The 16152-nt window shown below is 41.9% G+C and overlaps 1 protein-coding gene across 5 annotated transcripts in view; it reads right to left on the reverse strand.

The window, feature by feature from the left end:
- The window catches only part of LOC101686176, a 206216-nt gene that overhangs the window by 127943 nt on the left and 62121 nt on the right, over positions 1 to 16152 (reverse strand). For all 5 annotated transcript variants that reach the window (XR_006606817.1, XR_006606816.1, XR_006606819.1 and 2 more), the window contains exons 13-15: positions 7189 to 7301; positions 6666 to 6801; positions 6193 to 6396 (exon numbers count right to left, since the gene is read on the reverse strand). Coding sequence is in view for 1 of the 5 variants with exons in the window: in XM_013056673.2 (XP_012912127.1) it covers positions 6193 to 6396; positions 6666 to 6801; positions 7189 to 7301 (453 nt within the window). In the remaining 4 variants the exon portion in view is untranslated. The remainder of the gene's footprint in view (positions 1 to 6192; positions 6397 to 6665; positions 6802 to 7188; positions 7302 to 16152) is intronic.

Genomic DNA, 16152 nt, shown 5'->3' on the forward strand with positions numbered 1-16152 from the left:
CATTCTGAGAATCATTAACCTAATAATAATTCTCATAATTTCAAACTTTACTCTGGCCAAGCCTCTGAATTCACCCCCTCCCCCCACCAGGCCTTGCCTTCAGTGTCTCGGCAGAAGCCCCTCCCCCACTTGTCCACCACCCACACCCACCACCTCCACCCCCCCAATCCCACCACCCCCACCTACACAAAGCCGCTGCTCCCACACCTCTCTCCTCCTGCTTCTTCCTGTACTCCAGGGAACGACTCTGCTCCCCTTCTCTGTGGCCATTCCGTCCCACCTCCCAAGCATCCCTGCGCCTTCTTGGACACCCAGTTCCTCTCCATCAGCTGTTTCTCAACGGACACTGAAACAGGCTCACAGCCCTCCTGCCCTTCGGTCTCTCCTCCTCCTCACCATCCAATCTCCCAAGATGCCATCCTAATTCCCTGTGCCCGCTTCCTCACCTCCCACTCCTTACTCGTTCCCATCCAGCTCCTGTCTCCAGCAAAACAAACCACGTTCACTAAGAAAAACAGTGATTGTTCTCCACATCCAGCAGACTTTCTTTAGCCATCTTATGCAATGTCTCAGGAGCATGTGACCCAGTTCTGCACTCTTGCTTTCTTGACTCACTCACTTCCCTGGCCTGCTGGGACTCCACATTCTCCTTGCTCTCACCAGCTTTCCAGCCATCCCGGAGGTGCATTTTTCTCTGCCAGGTCATTAAGTAGTAGCCACACTTGAGCCCATGTCTTAGGACCTCATCTCTTCCTCCTGTACTCCTTCCTTGGGAGGTAGTGCCGTTCCACAGCTGAGATTAGGGACCATTTTTTTGCTCCCTAATTGATACCTGTAATCCAGACCTCCTAGAGCTCCAGACCCACATATCCAAATGACCTATTTGGCATCTGTTCCCAGGCATCTCAAAGGCCCCTCGCATTTACCATGATCAAATCATGTGGTCTTCTCCCACAAACCTAGGCTACCTCCAACTTCCCCGTTTTAGTAAATACCACCACCACCAAGCCACTTTCTCTTGCATGAATCATTCCTGACACCACCTGCCTCACCCTACATGTCCAGTCTATCCTAACTCCTGTCGACTGGACTTTCTATCTCTCAAACCCATCACTTCTCTCTATCTCCACCACCCACCATTCTAGTCCAAGCTGTTATTAGCTTTCATTTGGACTAATCTAGGAGTTTCCAGGTATAGTTTTGGGGGCTGGCCCGTGTCAACGTCTTGGACCTCATTTCCTTCCACTGTCTCTATACTTCCATCCTGATGGACCCGAGCCTGGCCCTCTTCTGAATGCACAGAGCTCTTCATGCCTCTGGGACTCATACATACTGGCCCTTCCAGCTCTCACCCCTTCTTTCCTTGATAAGTACCTACTCTACCCAAGAGTCCATTTAAATAATACCCCTCTGGAAGCCTTCCTTACATCTCCAGGCAGAGCTGAGTGCTTCTCCCCATGACTTGTCTAACTCCATTATAGCACTCAGCTCATGGCCATGCTAGACTTTTGGTTCATCTACTCCTACAGGCTGTGAGCCTGTCATTCATTTATCCCTTCATTCAGTCATTCATTCCACAAATGTTCTGGTCAGTTAATTTACTGGGCACTATTCTAGGCACTAAGAATATAGCGGTAAACTAAACTGGCACAAATCCCACCACCAGGGAACTCTTTAGTGGAAAGAGACAGACATTAAAAATAAGGAGCAGGGGCACCTGGGTGGCTCAGTGGGTTAAAGCCTTTGCCTTCGGCTCGGTTCACGATCCCCGGGGTCCTGGGATTGAGCCCTGCATTTGGGCTCTCTGCTCAGCAGGGAGCCTGCTTCCTCCTCCTCTCTCTCTCTGTCTGCCTCTCTGCCTACTTGTGATCTCTGTCTGTCAAATAAGTAAATAAAATCTTAAAAAAAAAAAAAAAAAAAAGGAACATACGCAGAATGTCAAATGGTTTGGCACCAAAATTTCCCCAGACTTCCCAATGCCTTGCTGTTGGGTGGGGTCTGGTGATGAGCTCTGGCCAGTAGGTTGTGACCAGAAATGACGTGTGTCCTTTCCAGTCCAAAGTATTTATCATATACATACATATTCTTCTCTTTTCTTCCCTCAGTTCCTGACTCTAAAAGGAGATGAATTTTGAAGACCAGATGGACAGATCACTTCATGCAGGGTTTTGTCACGGTAATCATATTATTTTCTTTTTAATTTCTTCCACAACTACGTGGAAGACTCCCCTTTCTAAAGTTTCTGTGGTCTAGAGAGTTGATCCTTCAATATTATGCTTAGAGGAGTGGCAGGAAAGGGAAGGCAATAATTATCTGTCTGGGTAAGAAATAATCTGATCTTTGGAAGGATTCACAGGTTTCCAAGACTGCAAATTAACTGATGCCAAGATAACTATTTGAATATAGTAAATATAGGAGGGTTGGTGGCCCATCATTCATTCTCTTCAGTCCACTGGTTTCTGCCATTATTCATGAATACGAATCTAAGGCCTTTTGGCAATTAGACAATATTTCTCTGACGAGTTTACCTTTTTCTAAATAATCTTTACATTAATTACAGATCATAGAAGCCCAATATAAGAATTTCATCAAAAACTGTTAGGATGAATGGCTCAATCTGTTAGCTTATAATCTTTCAAATATTTTTAAAGGAAAATTTAAAAATTTATTCTCTGCCTCACCTGCTGAGTATATTATTACTGCAGCAAATTGTTCTTCATTTTAACAGCATGATATACTTTGCGAAGCAATTTCATGTACATTGTCTTTTCATGATCTCACAACCATTGTGTTATGAACAGAGCCTTTCCTTTGCCCAACAAATATTTATTAAATACCTACTATATCAAAGATATATACCCAACTCTCTATTTCCTTTTGCTGCCTGAATATCTACTACGCATCTCAAAATTTCCATGCCCTCAACTGAGATTCTGATGTTCCCAACAAACCTGTTCCAATCACCTCAGATCACAGCAACTCCAGACTTCCAGACTTGCTGAGGCCCAAACTTTGGAATCAACCATGACTTCTCTCTTTTCCACATTCCACATTCTATCTGCCTGAAAATCATACTGGCTATACCTTCAAAATATGTCCAGAATCTGACCATTTCTCACCATGCTGTCTTTTCAGACACATCATCTCCTTGATTAATGTAATAACCTCCTAACTAGTCTCTACTTTGATCCTAGTGCATCTTCAGTCTATTCCCCATTTAGAAGCATTAATATTGAAATGTGAATCGAATAACATCACTCTTCTGCTCAAAATTCTCCAACGGCTTCCCTTTCTTACTCAAAGTCAGAGTCTTTACAATGGTCCACAAAGCCCTACACAACCTGTTCCCCACCTCTCTAATCTCTCTATTTTAATTTCTGCCAAGTTCCCCCTCAATCACTCTGGTTGCGCTGAATTCCTTGCTGTTCCTGCAAAAATGCTATACACGGTTCTGCCTCAGGGCCTTTGCATTGGCTGTCTTCTGCCTGTCTCCTCTGCTCCAAGTCAGTCATGTGATTTCTTTCCCTGACTTACCCTACTTACAATGGTAACATCCCAGCACCAACGTCCACTTCTCTCTATTACCTTTCCTTCTTAATTTTTCTTCATATCACCTATTATCATCTTTACTAGTCTACAAAGTCTAGGTAGTTCTGTGATAACCCCAAAGTGCAGTGGCCATTCTTTTACTTAGAATTCTCTGGTCCCTAACAACCTTGGAAGTAGTTCCTACCCTAAGAAGAGCCTAGGCCTTCATGGTCTGGCCAGATTTTTTTCTATAGCCTCATCTCCCACCACTTCCTCATAACAGCCTCTGCTATTAGCATGCTAAGTCCAGGCAGATCCTGAACATGCATGGGGTGTCAGATCCCCATGCCAAAAGAGACTTGCCCAAGGTCAAACAGCCAGGAAAGGCCTACTCCCTCTCATCTGGGGGCTCCTACTATTCTGACACATGCCTAAAGTAAACTCATAAAGTCCCATGATGGGTGGTAGGTGCTTTCCTTTTCTGGTATTTTCGTAGAGTGAACACTTGTTAATACTAGCCCAAAACTTTCATCATAGGATCAAATACACGGGTCCAGGAAGAGGTCTCCATCTTATGGGCTTCTCCAGTGTCAGCTCCCCAGGCTAGTAACCCCAAAGATCTTGGTACCAGTCTTGGCCCTGGACCTTGTGAGATCACCCCAACAAATTACCATCAGTGCTTTTCATTACCTGCATGGGAAAGAATCACATAGTTAGGCCCAAACATTCTAGTTTAAATGCTGACCATGCCAAGCACCATGGAGGACAGCTAAACCATGTGGTTCTATTGAAGATTCTGAAGGAAGGCCACTTCCTTGAGTTTCTCCCAGTATAGAAGTAGCTCCTGGCAGCTTCTAAGGGAGCTGCTCTTCCTGTCACTTCTGAGAGCATAGGAAGGCAATATTGTATACCCTTGAGAAGCTCCTCCTACAATCAGTGGGGCAGGGTGGGATTTTTTTCCCCTTCCCTTCCTTCATGGCTACCCCCAACTCCCATCCCAGAACAAACAAACTGAAAGAGAGTTCAGTGCTAAGAAAGAACCCTTTTTAATCTATTAGCAAATAATAAAGCATGGCTATGGTAGGAGGTAGATTTAATATTAGCAAAAGAAAGATGTGTTTGTTTTATAGGTGTGTTTGTTTCTTTTCTTTTTTTAAAGATTTTATTTATTTGACAGAGAAAGATCACAAGTAGGCAGAGAGAGAGAGAGGGAAGCAGGCTTCCCACTGAGCAGAGAGCCCGATGCGGGACCCCGAGATCATGACTTGAGCTGAAGGCAGTGGCTTAACCCACTGAGCCACCCAGGCACCCCTAGGGGTGTTTGTTTCAAAAGCATCTTAGCCTCCCCTCTAGGTCCATAGAGGGGCATATTGACTGGACTTGACTGACTGTGAGCTAGGATCAAGTGAGAAGGGCAGAGGGGTAAAACTGTGTATGGGAAGGATATGGGGGATGGTACTTGTTGCCAAAGGAGACCCAAACCAGAAGTCTCCTGTACACTGAGTGCAAGCAGGACCCTATGTGACTGCATGGGAAAATAAACTTCTTTTCAATATCTAGAGCTGATCTACTGTGCCATATGGTAGCCTCTAGCCACACGTAGCTATTGAGCCCTTGAAATTGTGACTTGTCTGAGTTGCGACATCCTGTACATATAAGGTATGTGCCAAATTTGGAAGACTTAGTATAAAAAATGTACAGTATCTCATTATTTCTTTTTATTGGTTATATGTTAAAATGATAATATTTTGATGCATATGACTAAAATTCATTTCATATTTCTTTATACTTTTAAAATGTGGCTATGAGAATATTATAAATGGTATCTATGGCTTGCAGTATATTTCTACTGGACAGTGTTATTCTACACTGCGTATTAGGGATAGTCGATAATAAGATGTCACAGCCTTACAGACATGACAAACATAAGTCAGGGGTCATAGAGGTTAAGATGTAACTTGTTTGGTAGGTAAATAGATTTTATTTTTCACATTTGTCAAACTATCTTTTAAGAGGATAAAGGTCATATTAAATCCCACCTTCAGGAATAAACTTTCTAGAGACTGAGAAGAAAATATTGCAAGAGTGCCTCCACTATTCCAAGAAAATTTTCAACTTCCCTCCCAAAGAAAGGGATCTGATATGAATTTTGTGGACTATAGAAAAATACATTCAAGAGATGTTAAAAGCACCAAGGGACAAATAGGCTTTTAGAGGGATAAAAGATAAATTTTGTTTTTCAGCTCTTTCAAGTTTTCTCTACCTTTGTTTTCTAGTCTGTTTTTTCACTTGGGGCTTCGAAAACAGGAAAGAGGCAGAAAGGTATCTCTAGTAATGTCAAAGAGGGTCTTATAAGAGCTTCTCGGTAAAGACATGTGGCTCTCAAGCTAGGATAACAGAAAGGTCTCCTCAGGCTCTGTAAAGTCAACAAACCAGCAGCTGAAATGTCTTCCTTCCCATTGTGTCCTCCAGGGTTGCTCTTAGAGTCCTGTTTGCCTGTGTCCTACTCTCAAGTGGTCACTGAACTTCTCTAAAAAGCCGAACGCCTAAGAAACCCCATCTGCTACTCCACCATGCTAACTGATTCCAGATGTCAAGAGGAAGGGGGCTTGGGAGATAGGATAACCAAGGCAGAAAAAACTCTCAGCAGAATCTTAATCTCACCTTGTGCTCAGCAGCTGTCCCATGGACATAGTGGTGAGCTCCTAGGCCTTGCGAGGTGCCCAGACCTCCCTCGGCTGTATTTACCCAAGAACTATCTTCTATGGTGGGGACCAGACTCCCTCCAACCAAGGTAAGGCCTGAAGTGTTGATTGTCAGTGTTCGCTCAACGGATCTGAAGTAATTCAGAATTCCCAGACAGGTGCGCTGAAACAAAGAAAGACCAGGTTAGGACCCTGTCCTTTGGTGTCCCCACACGACAGAGTAAAACTGAATGGGGGCCCTGGAAACTGGCAAGTCGATTCCACCGCTGAAAAAGAAACACACCATCCCCAGAAAGGCCTGATGTTGCGGAAAAATCAGAACAAAGAACGAAGTGTAAAAATGCGTTGCTACTGGAAGAGCAGGCAAACCACCTTGGTGGACAACCAAACCTTCCAGAAGTCTGAAGCCCGCATGCTGTGCCATCCACATACCTGCAGCTCCCTGATTCGCAGGTGGCGCAGATACAGGAAGGACAAGTAGGCTCCTCTCATCAGGACAGGACTCCCATCACTGGGCCCGGCCCCACCATCCAAACCGAGCAGTTGCAGGGCCACTGCAAAGCTGTACCTTTAGGGGGTAGGAAAAATAGAATAAATGCTTTTCACCTCAAAGTGGTTTGGAAAATTCATAGACACCAAACGGAAGTCATTTTATTTAACTTAAGGGAGTTTCACAGTAGCTACTCTTTAAAAATGCATTAGAAGGAAAATAATTACTCTATATGTATAAATACAAAAAGAAATTGCTTTTAGTAATTACTCTCATGAAAAACCCAGTCCTAGGGTGAAACATTAATTTAGTTGTCTGACCTGCTTGAACAGCCTTGCTTTTATTTCAGCTTCAAATATTTTTGAGTTAACATGTAACCTACCTATTAATCAGTCACTCAATTTCCACCCCCTCCCTGTATTTAATCCATTTCCTTGAGTTACCAATAACACGATTTAATTTTACCCTGTCTCTTTTTTCTGCTTGACGGGCTCACCAGCATGTTGGCAGCGACTTATCTGTGCTAGGTCATTTTCATTTTGTTCCATTGAAAGGTCCTCTTCCCTCATATTTTCATTCTATCAAAAAAGTAACATTCGTTGAATTACATGGACATCTGCAATATCATTAACAAAGTCACAGTTGGGCCACCACAAGATCAAACCCCATGACCCAAGGCATATTTATATGAACGAGCAGAAGAGTATTGGGATCCACTGCAGCATGTCCTATGAAAATCCGGATTTCTAGAATAAATTAGAGCCCACCGTTATCATCATTATTTAGTCCTTGTTACATAAGACTCTTCACAGCTTTTAAAACCACCCCCCGACACACATAGAGCTTTTCCGTGATTCACTTATGAAGAGTTGATACACACATTTGTAGATGTTTGAAACCTTGAACATCTCGAATCTAACCTTGTTCCAGGCTGAGAGAGATCAGTGGATTGAATGCTTCTTTCTACTTTTTAGCTATGTGATTTAATATTTTAAAGTCTTGATCCTGTTTTTGTGCTTGTAAAATGGCATAAAAATAGAATAATATAAATAAATTGCTGTGAGAATTAACACATAGTGATTGGCATCTTGTAGGTGCCCTGTATGTGCTAGTTCCCCCTGCCATGGATTACTGTAGTCGGTCGGCCCGGCAGGATCTATCACAGAATTCATGGTTTGTGTTTATTTCCATAGGCATTTTTCCTGATATTGAGCAGGACTAGGTCACACACACACATATACAGAGTCCTAGGAAAAACTTGAAGAAGGTAATATTGATGAATTTCCTTCAAGTCCTAGGAAAAACTTGAAGAAGGTAATATTGAGTCTGCCCCTGGTCCTCCGGCAGCCCCTTTCTTCGTTGTTCTCTCTGCCTGCCCCTGGGCATACACCCCATTCTCATGAGACTATCTTTTATAGTGGTTCCAGTACCCACAGAAACACTACTGAGTGGCAATGAGTTAGCTTGGAACCCCACTCTTTGGGTTACTTATATTCTAATGGTTCGCTCTTGGGATTCCAATAAGCCCTTATGGCAAAAATTGCTGGTTGTTCCCCAAGATCCACTTTCCTTTCTTCTTGTAGTAATTAAATATTTATTGTGGCACGTGGCCACCCAGATGGAGATGATATTTCCAAGCCTCTTTTGCAGGTAGGTGTGGCTATGTGACTAAGTTCTGGCCAAAGTGAAAATGCTGTGTGGCAGCTTCTGGGAATTTCCCTGAAGTGGCAGGTTCTCTCCCTCATTATCCAGTCTGCTGCTGAGGACAAGAATGTGACAGCTGGAGCTCCATCTCAGACCAGGTGTTGATCTTGGGTATGGAGGCTGCATCTGTTGGAACTCCAGGATAGAAGGAGCGTGGGTCCCTGAGGATTCCATGGAACAGAGTCATCATGCTAGTTCTGTACTTCCTACCCCTGGATCTTAATATAAGGGAGAGAGAAAGAAATTCCTATCTCCTTTAATCCTCTGCCATTTTGTGTTTAATTATGACCAATGGCCAAATATAATTTTAACTAATACAGTACCCAAGACTCTAAAGACAGACTATTGATCTTTATGATGGGCAGTAGAGAAGAGAATTTGGGGCAGGGATATTAGGAAGAGTGAGTGAGAAGAAAGTTGTCTCATCGAGTATCGTTAAATGGCTTCCCATTCTGCCTGTGGGTAGAATTAGCTCCTGTCTGTTCTGGGTAAATGTGTACATTAGTGTATTTCCATGTAAACATCCCACAACCCCAGGACTGGAAAAGACTTAGGAAGTGACATGGGGCAAAGCGCATGAGTGTATTCCCCTAAGAGAACTAGACACAGTGCAGGTAAGCAGCAGGGTTGACCAGAAGCCAGAATGTCAACACCACCTATGTTTGTTCCTTCTTCCTAGGTAGGTAAATCCTTTGACATTTACTCTACCTGGTGACTGGGTCTTTGCCAGCATTGTCTTGGGCAGTATTTTGATAGTTCTGAGATCTCCACTGATTGCAAATTTAATTCTTCTGGGAAAACTGGCAGGGGCAGTGGAGTGGGAGGTTTGGGGGAGGGTGGTGGGTGGAATAATCAGAGGAAAAATACGTCTAAAATGTATTTCCCACCTCCTAAATGTCCCCACAGCGTATTTCTGTATATCCACAGAATAAAAAGACTAGAAGGATAGATACCAAATGTTAACAGTGTTATTGTTTTATTTGGGGGGTAAAATAATGGCTGATTTTTATTTTCTTCCTTGAGCTTTTCTACATTTCCCAAATTTTCGGTGATAATACATGTCATCATTGTCAGCAGAAAATGTTTGTTTTACATGTTCCATTGAATTGGATGAGGGAAACCAGAAAGGAGTGTTTTCTGTTTCCCTAAACTTCTTGCACATTGGAATGATTGTATACAACAGCACTTTTGTGAGGGCACACTATGCCCTCATTCCATCTGTGGAAACACAGGGGACCAGTAAAGCTGTTGGGGAAGAACCAGCTGCCCCTTGCCCTCTCCTCCCTGTGGCCAGTGAGAAGAAACAAAAGAAGAGGCACAGGATATAGTGTTTCCTGGTGCGGCAACACTCCATAACGTTAAAGAACAGTGACCAATTAAACCATATCTTTAGAAATATGATGGCCAATAGTAGTACTTAATGTCTATACATTTTAATAAACAGGTGTTTTCTTGGGGAATGGCACTGGATACGAGTAACTTAATAAAATACAAAGGTGGAAGGTTTGGGAGGATCCATACAGGGCTGGCTGGCCTATTGCTTCTGATTAGGACTATGGTTAAATTATTTTTAAGTTTTTTCAAAAGGATATAAAAAAAACCACAATCCTTTTAGACCATAATTCTCTCTTTTTAGTTATAAATTATCTTCAATTTATAATGATCAGAAAATCTGATATTTTTTCTTTATCCCCCAAACCCAGATCTTTAAGTGAATCTGGGAAAAGAACTGTGTATAAAGAAAAGAGTAGCCTGCCTTACACGCCAATGGTAAATAAAGGGCCAATTCAAAATGTGATAGAAATATAAACATTATTGACTTTCAGATAAATATGTTTGATGTTAAAATGTGAGAAAGGTTCTCTTATAAGTTGCTTGTTAGGGGAAAAAAGGATGTACCACTTCAGTAGGATCTATGGAAAATTTTCATGTGTATGTCAGTGACCCAGAAAACCTACTTCTAAGTATCTACTCTAAAGAAACACACATGCGCACAAGGAGGCATGTACAAGGAAGTTCAGTGGGAGTGGTTTCTAATGAGGTAAAAAATGGCAACAAGTATCCAGAGAGGTGTCTGTGTGAGCTGTTGTATGTGATAAAATATAACGCAAGCATTAAAAAGAACAGAGAAAGATCTCTAAGACATATAATTGGGTGAAAAAAGCAAGTTAACAAAGATATCCACAGAGTATGACAGATAATTTACATAGAAAACTAAAACACAATATTATACCATATATATGTGTATATATGTACACATATGTGTACATATGTGTTATGTGTATATATGTATATATGTACACATATATATGGTGTGTGTGTGTGTATATATATATAATATATATTTTATGAGGACATATGTTTGAATGTAAATGTATTGAAAAAGCTAAAGCAATAACAGTGTTTACCTCCGAGGAAGTGGAATGGGGACCAGATTAGAATTCCCATTAATTTAAAGCATTAAATTTTCAGTGATGTTTCAATTTTTCACAAGAAGATGTTTATGTATTATTTCTGTGGCTTAAAATTAATTTCTAACATCTTCTTAAGGAGAAACATCGTCACTTTACAGTGCAAAAACCTAGCAAACACCCCTAACTTAACCACATATCAAGCTTAACATCACAGCAATATACCAGGTTGATAACATCTGTCCCAGATATGGTGATAAGAAGGGCACTTCACCTCTGGGGTGTCCTTCCTTTAAACCTCCAACCCCAGTGTAACCATGAGAAAAACATCAGACAAATTTAAGTGAAGGGATTTTCTACAGGTTTCCTGACCAGTACTCCCAAAGACTGTCAAGGAAAGCCTGAGAAGCTGGCACAGACCTGAGGTGCCTGGGAAACATGACAGGCAAAGGCACTGTGGTGCTCTGAAGCACAAAGAAGACAGTAATGGAAAAACCAGTGACTTCCAAATACAGTCTAGTTTCGATATCAGTAAATGTACCAGTGCTCATTCCTTGGGTGTGACAAAGTAATATGTCAATAACAGGAGAAACCTGACAGGGGATTCCTGGGAACTCCTTGTACTATCTTTGTAACTTTTCTGTAAATCTAAAACTGTTCTGAAATAAAACATTTATTTTCTAAACAACAACAAACTTCCTAAAGAAAAACTATTGGTGAATAGTATTCACTGAAAACTGATCCAAAACTGTCCCGAAGTCATGCTATATTCTTTCTGAGCTGTCAAAATGGACAATCCTATGAGGTTTGCTTTCCTTCATGCAGAAGTAAGAAAGTTATTTTTCATGGGGTATGGATTGTTCCTTGCCAACTTCAGAATCAGAATGCTGACCAGCGTATAGATGCTAAAATTCATACTTGACTGCTACATGCGTGCAAAATAATCACAGAGCTTTACAATTCATACCCACATTCCTGTGACTCCTCCTATCTGCCCCGTTTAACTTCATCCTAATCTCCTCTGACTGGCATCCAATATTCAGAATGGCATTCAGATATTGAATAAAGTGCCCTTGACCAGAGCAGAAATACATAAGGAGTTCACAAAGTAACGCCCACAGGAAAATGGGAGGCAAAGTAGAAAACCATTGATCGTTGCCTCCGAATTTTCTTTCTCCAATGCTGTGCTATTTTCTGTTTCCCCACTGGGAAAGCTCTTCACTAGCATGGCTGACTCCTTCTCATTTATCAAAAGTCAGATCAGATGTTCCCAACTCAGAGCGGAAGCTCCTCTCTACCCCACTGCCCCCTCTTCCTGTGGTTTTCCTCATGGCATCCACAGGTTAGAGATGAGATTAACTCTTCGGTCCACCTGTTTATTGCATGTTTCATTCCATGAGCAGCGCAGGTCCTGGCACAAAGGCAGTATCCATGTAATAATTAATAATTATAATAATTACAGTATCCATGTATGAATGAATGAATGAATGAATCCATGTATCCATTCACTGAATGAATGAATGAATGAACGAACAAACTAATGAACAGGAAACGTGCATGACACTAACATGTAGGGTTAATTTGTGTGTGTTATGCCTCCCTTCAGGATCCACCTCTGAAATCTATAGGTGTTCTCATTATCTAGGGTCCATTTACCATAAATCAATCTGAAAGTAGGTGTTCACATTTTTCTTCTTTTGGTCAATTCCAAGAACAACATTTACAAGTCAGTAAATAGCCCAAGGAAGTGGTTTTCTTTCTTTCATTCTTTTTTTCTTCTTTCCTCCAGTTTAACATGGGCAACTGCATTCAAAATAGACTGCTGAAAACAGAGACTACATTTCATCATACCCTGACTTTCCATCTCATGTGTAAATGGAGGGAAGCAGGAACAGAGGACGGCAGGAAATGTCAGTTCTCTCCACTGTGTGGCTGGTCTCCTTCCTCGCGCTGTAGCTCTTAGTGTTTTCCACTTTTCAAAAAAAAAAAAAAAACCTGAGCCATCATCTCGGGCTCTTGCCCTGCACGTTCTGCTTTTCCTGGATAACCTCCTTCATCCCTTAAGTCTTCATGGGCACTGCTACAATTCTGGCCTGCTGGTCCAGCCAGACCCTGGACCATCACTTCCCCATGACTTCAAACGTGAAGCTCTTCACTACTGACTCCCTGTTCCTTTGCCTCCTACTTCTCCTTTACTCCTGTTCACCCTCATCTGCCCCCCTGGGACTTTAATTGCCCCTATTTTCTCAGTCAAGGAGGGAACAGACTTGTGGTGGCCCTCAAATGTTAAAACCAGAATCTCAGGTAAAGGAGGATTCTTTCAAGATCAAGAGCTAGACTGTCCAGTATCTTAGGAGCGCCGGTCGTATTTAGTGATAAGGGCTGACTCTGGCTTCAACCTTCTCCCGTCTTTCCTACTCCCTACCTCCTTCTGCTTAAGTTTGGTTCAAGAAGCAAAAGAACTGGATGTTTTTAAATGTCCCCTTGTGAAATACAAATCAGAACCACAATGAGATACTACCTCACACCAGTCAGGGTGACTAAAATTAAAAAGTCAGGAAAAAACAGATGTTGGTGAAGATGCAGAGAAAGGGGAACCCTCTTGCACCGTTGGTGGGAATGAAAGCTGATGCAGCCACTCTGGAAAACAATACGAACTTTCCTCAAAAAGTTGAAGACAGAACTATACTACAACCAAGCAATTGCACTTCTGGATATTTACCCCAAGGATATAAATGTAGTGATCCAAAGGGGCATGTGCACCCCAATGTTTATAGCAGCAATGTCCACAATAACCAAACTATGGAAAGAACACAGATGCCCATCAACAGTTGAATGGATAAGGATGATGTGGTATAGGGGTACCCAGGCGGCTCAGTTGTTAAGCATCTGCCTTTGGCTCAGGTCATGATCCCAGGGCCCTGGGATCAAGCACCACATCAGGTTCCTTGCTCAGTGGGGAGCCTGTTTCTCCCTCTCTCTCACTCCCCTAGCTTGTGTTCCCTCTCCTGATGTGTCTCTCTGTCAAATAAATAAATAAAATCTTAAAAAAAACAGAAGCTGTGATTATATATATATATACATATATATGTATATATATATGTAACATTCCATCATATATATATGATGGAATGTTACACAGCCATCAAAAATGAAATCCTGGGGTGCCTGGGTGGCTCAGTGGGTTAAAGCCTCTGCCTTCAGCTCAGGTCATGATCTCAGGGTCCTGGGATCGAGCCCCGCATTGGGCTCTCTGCTCAGTGGGGAGCCTGCTACCCTCTCTCTCTCTCTCTTTCTACCTGCTTCTCTGCCTGCTTATGATCTCTGTCAAATAAATAAATAAAATCTTTAAAAAAAAATGAAATCCTGCTATTTGTAACGACATGGATGGAACTAGAGGGTATTATGCTAAGTGAACGAAGTCACTTAGCAATCAGAGGAAGACAATTAATCATACGATCTCACTTATATGTGGAATTTAAGAAACAAAACAGAGGATCATAGGGGAAGAGAAGAAAAAAATAAAACAAGATGAAATGCTCATTACATTGAATATTACATCACAGAACTGTGCCTCTGAAACCAATAATACATTATATGTTAATTAACTGAATTTAAATAAAGAATGTATTTTTTTTAAATCCCCTTATTAGTATAAGGTCTTCCTGGTGACGTATGGGGTAGGAAAAAATGTGGCTATTTTCTCAGCTCTCTCAGGATGCTCGCTGAGGGCTGTCACTGGTAGCCACCTGCCTGTCAAGGAAATCAGAGTCCAGGTGATCAATGCCATGATAATGCTGTCTCTGCTCCTGATCTCTTTGGCCAACTCATTTTTTATTAGATTCTCTAGATCCTTATCTGAACAGGTTGAAAAGTTGTAGAGGTTGTGGGGTGTGTGTGTGTGTGTGTGTGTGTGTGTTTGTGTGTTACACATGCATGTACTTTTGTGTTTGCTTCCAGCTAATCTGTAAGTCATCTACTAAACTTCTTCATACCTTTGACTTTCGGTATAATTTCTACAATTATATTTAGGGGTGAAAATAATAGGATTATTATGAATATTAGGCTCACTGAAAGTCATGCCCTCTTACTTTAACTGGGCCCTCTGGCTACATGGTCATCCTTATATTCTTTTCTCCATTGGTGGCCCGGTGGCATTACCCACAGTGACCCACCTCCTTATGTGTCACTTTAACCTTCAATCTCACTAATGCAGGCATCTTCCCACCCCCTCCTCTCTCTCTCTCTCTCTGAGACAGCCAGAGGCATTTACAAGCTACCACATCTTATCTTTTTGTACCTGACAATTCTATAGATCTTATTCACCTCAAGGGAAATGATGCCAATTTTCCTTTCTCAAAATTACTCCTTCAACTAGTTTCTTTCCATTTCTTTTCTTTTATTTATTTATTTGACAGATAGAGATCACAAGTAGGTAGAGAGGCAGGCAGAGAGAGAGGAGGATTGAGCCCAATGCAGGACTCAATCCTAGGACCCTGAGATCATGACCTGAGCCTAAGGCAGAGGCTTACCCCACTAAGCCATCCAGGCGCCCACCTTCAACTGGTTTCTTCATCCCACCCCCTCCTCTTTCCCCAGGGTCATCTGTTTCTCAAATTCATATCTTCCATCTCTTCATCTCCACTGCTCATTTCTCCCAGATCATAAACATACTGAGTTTTCCCATTTAAATAAGCAAAGGAAACAATACTCTTCCCTTGGAGCAACAAACAATAGCAAATTATTTTTTTAAAAGCCTCCAAGGAGGAGATTTTTTTTTTAATTATTTATTTATTTGACAGACAGAGATTACAAGTAGGCAGAGAGGCAGGCAGAGAGAGGAGGAAGCAGACTCCCTGCTGAGCAGAGAGCCAGATGTGGGGCTCGATCCCAGGACCCTGGGATCATGACCTGAGCCGAAGGCCGAGGCTTTAACCCACTGAGCCACCCAGGTGCTCCAAACAATAGCAAATTATTAAAAATGTTGTAGTACCATTGTAAAGACAAATATCCAATAGCTTTGTATAGAAATTGCCTTTTGTTGCCAAACTTCAGGCCTATCTTATGTAGTAGCTATCTAGCTGGCTTCCCTACCTGCAGTCTCTCCCTCTTTCAATCCAACTAACACCTTGCTGCCACATCAATCTTCCTAAAAATACAACTTTGTATATATCACTTCCCTTATAGGATAAAACACAAATTCCTTTTTCTGAAATTTATGGACATTCACAACTTTCCCTCTCCTCCCACTTGAAAAAACTTTTCCTCCCCATATTACCACATGACTTACTCCACCAACCTGGCCTTGAACCCT

Source organism: Mustela putorius, unplaced genomic scaffold (genome assembly GCF_011764305.1).
Source record: "Mustela putorius furo isolate JIRA1106 unplaced genomic scaffold, ASM1176430v1.1 tig00000450_pilon_pilon_pilon, whole genome shotgun sequence".
Taxonomy (NCBI): Eukaryota; Metazoa; Chordata; class Mammalia; order Carnivora; family Mustelidae; genus Mustela; species Mustela putorius.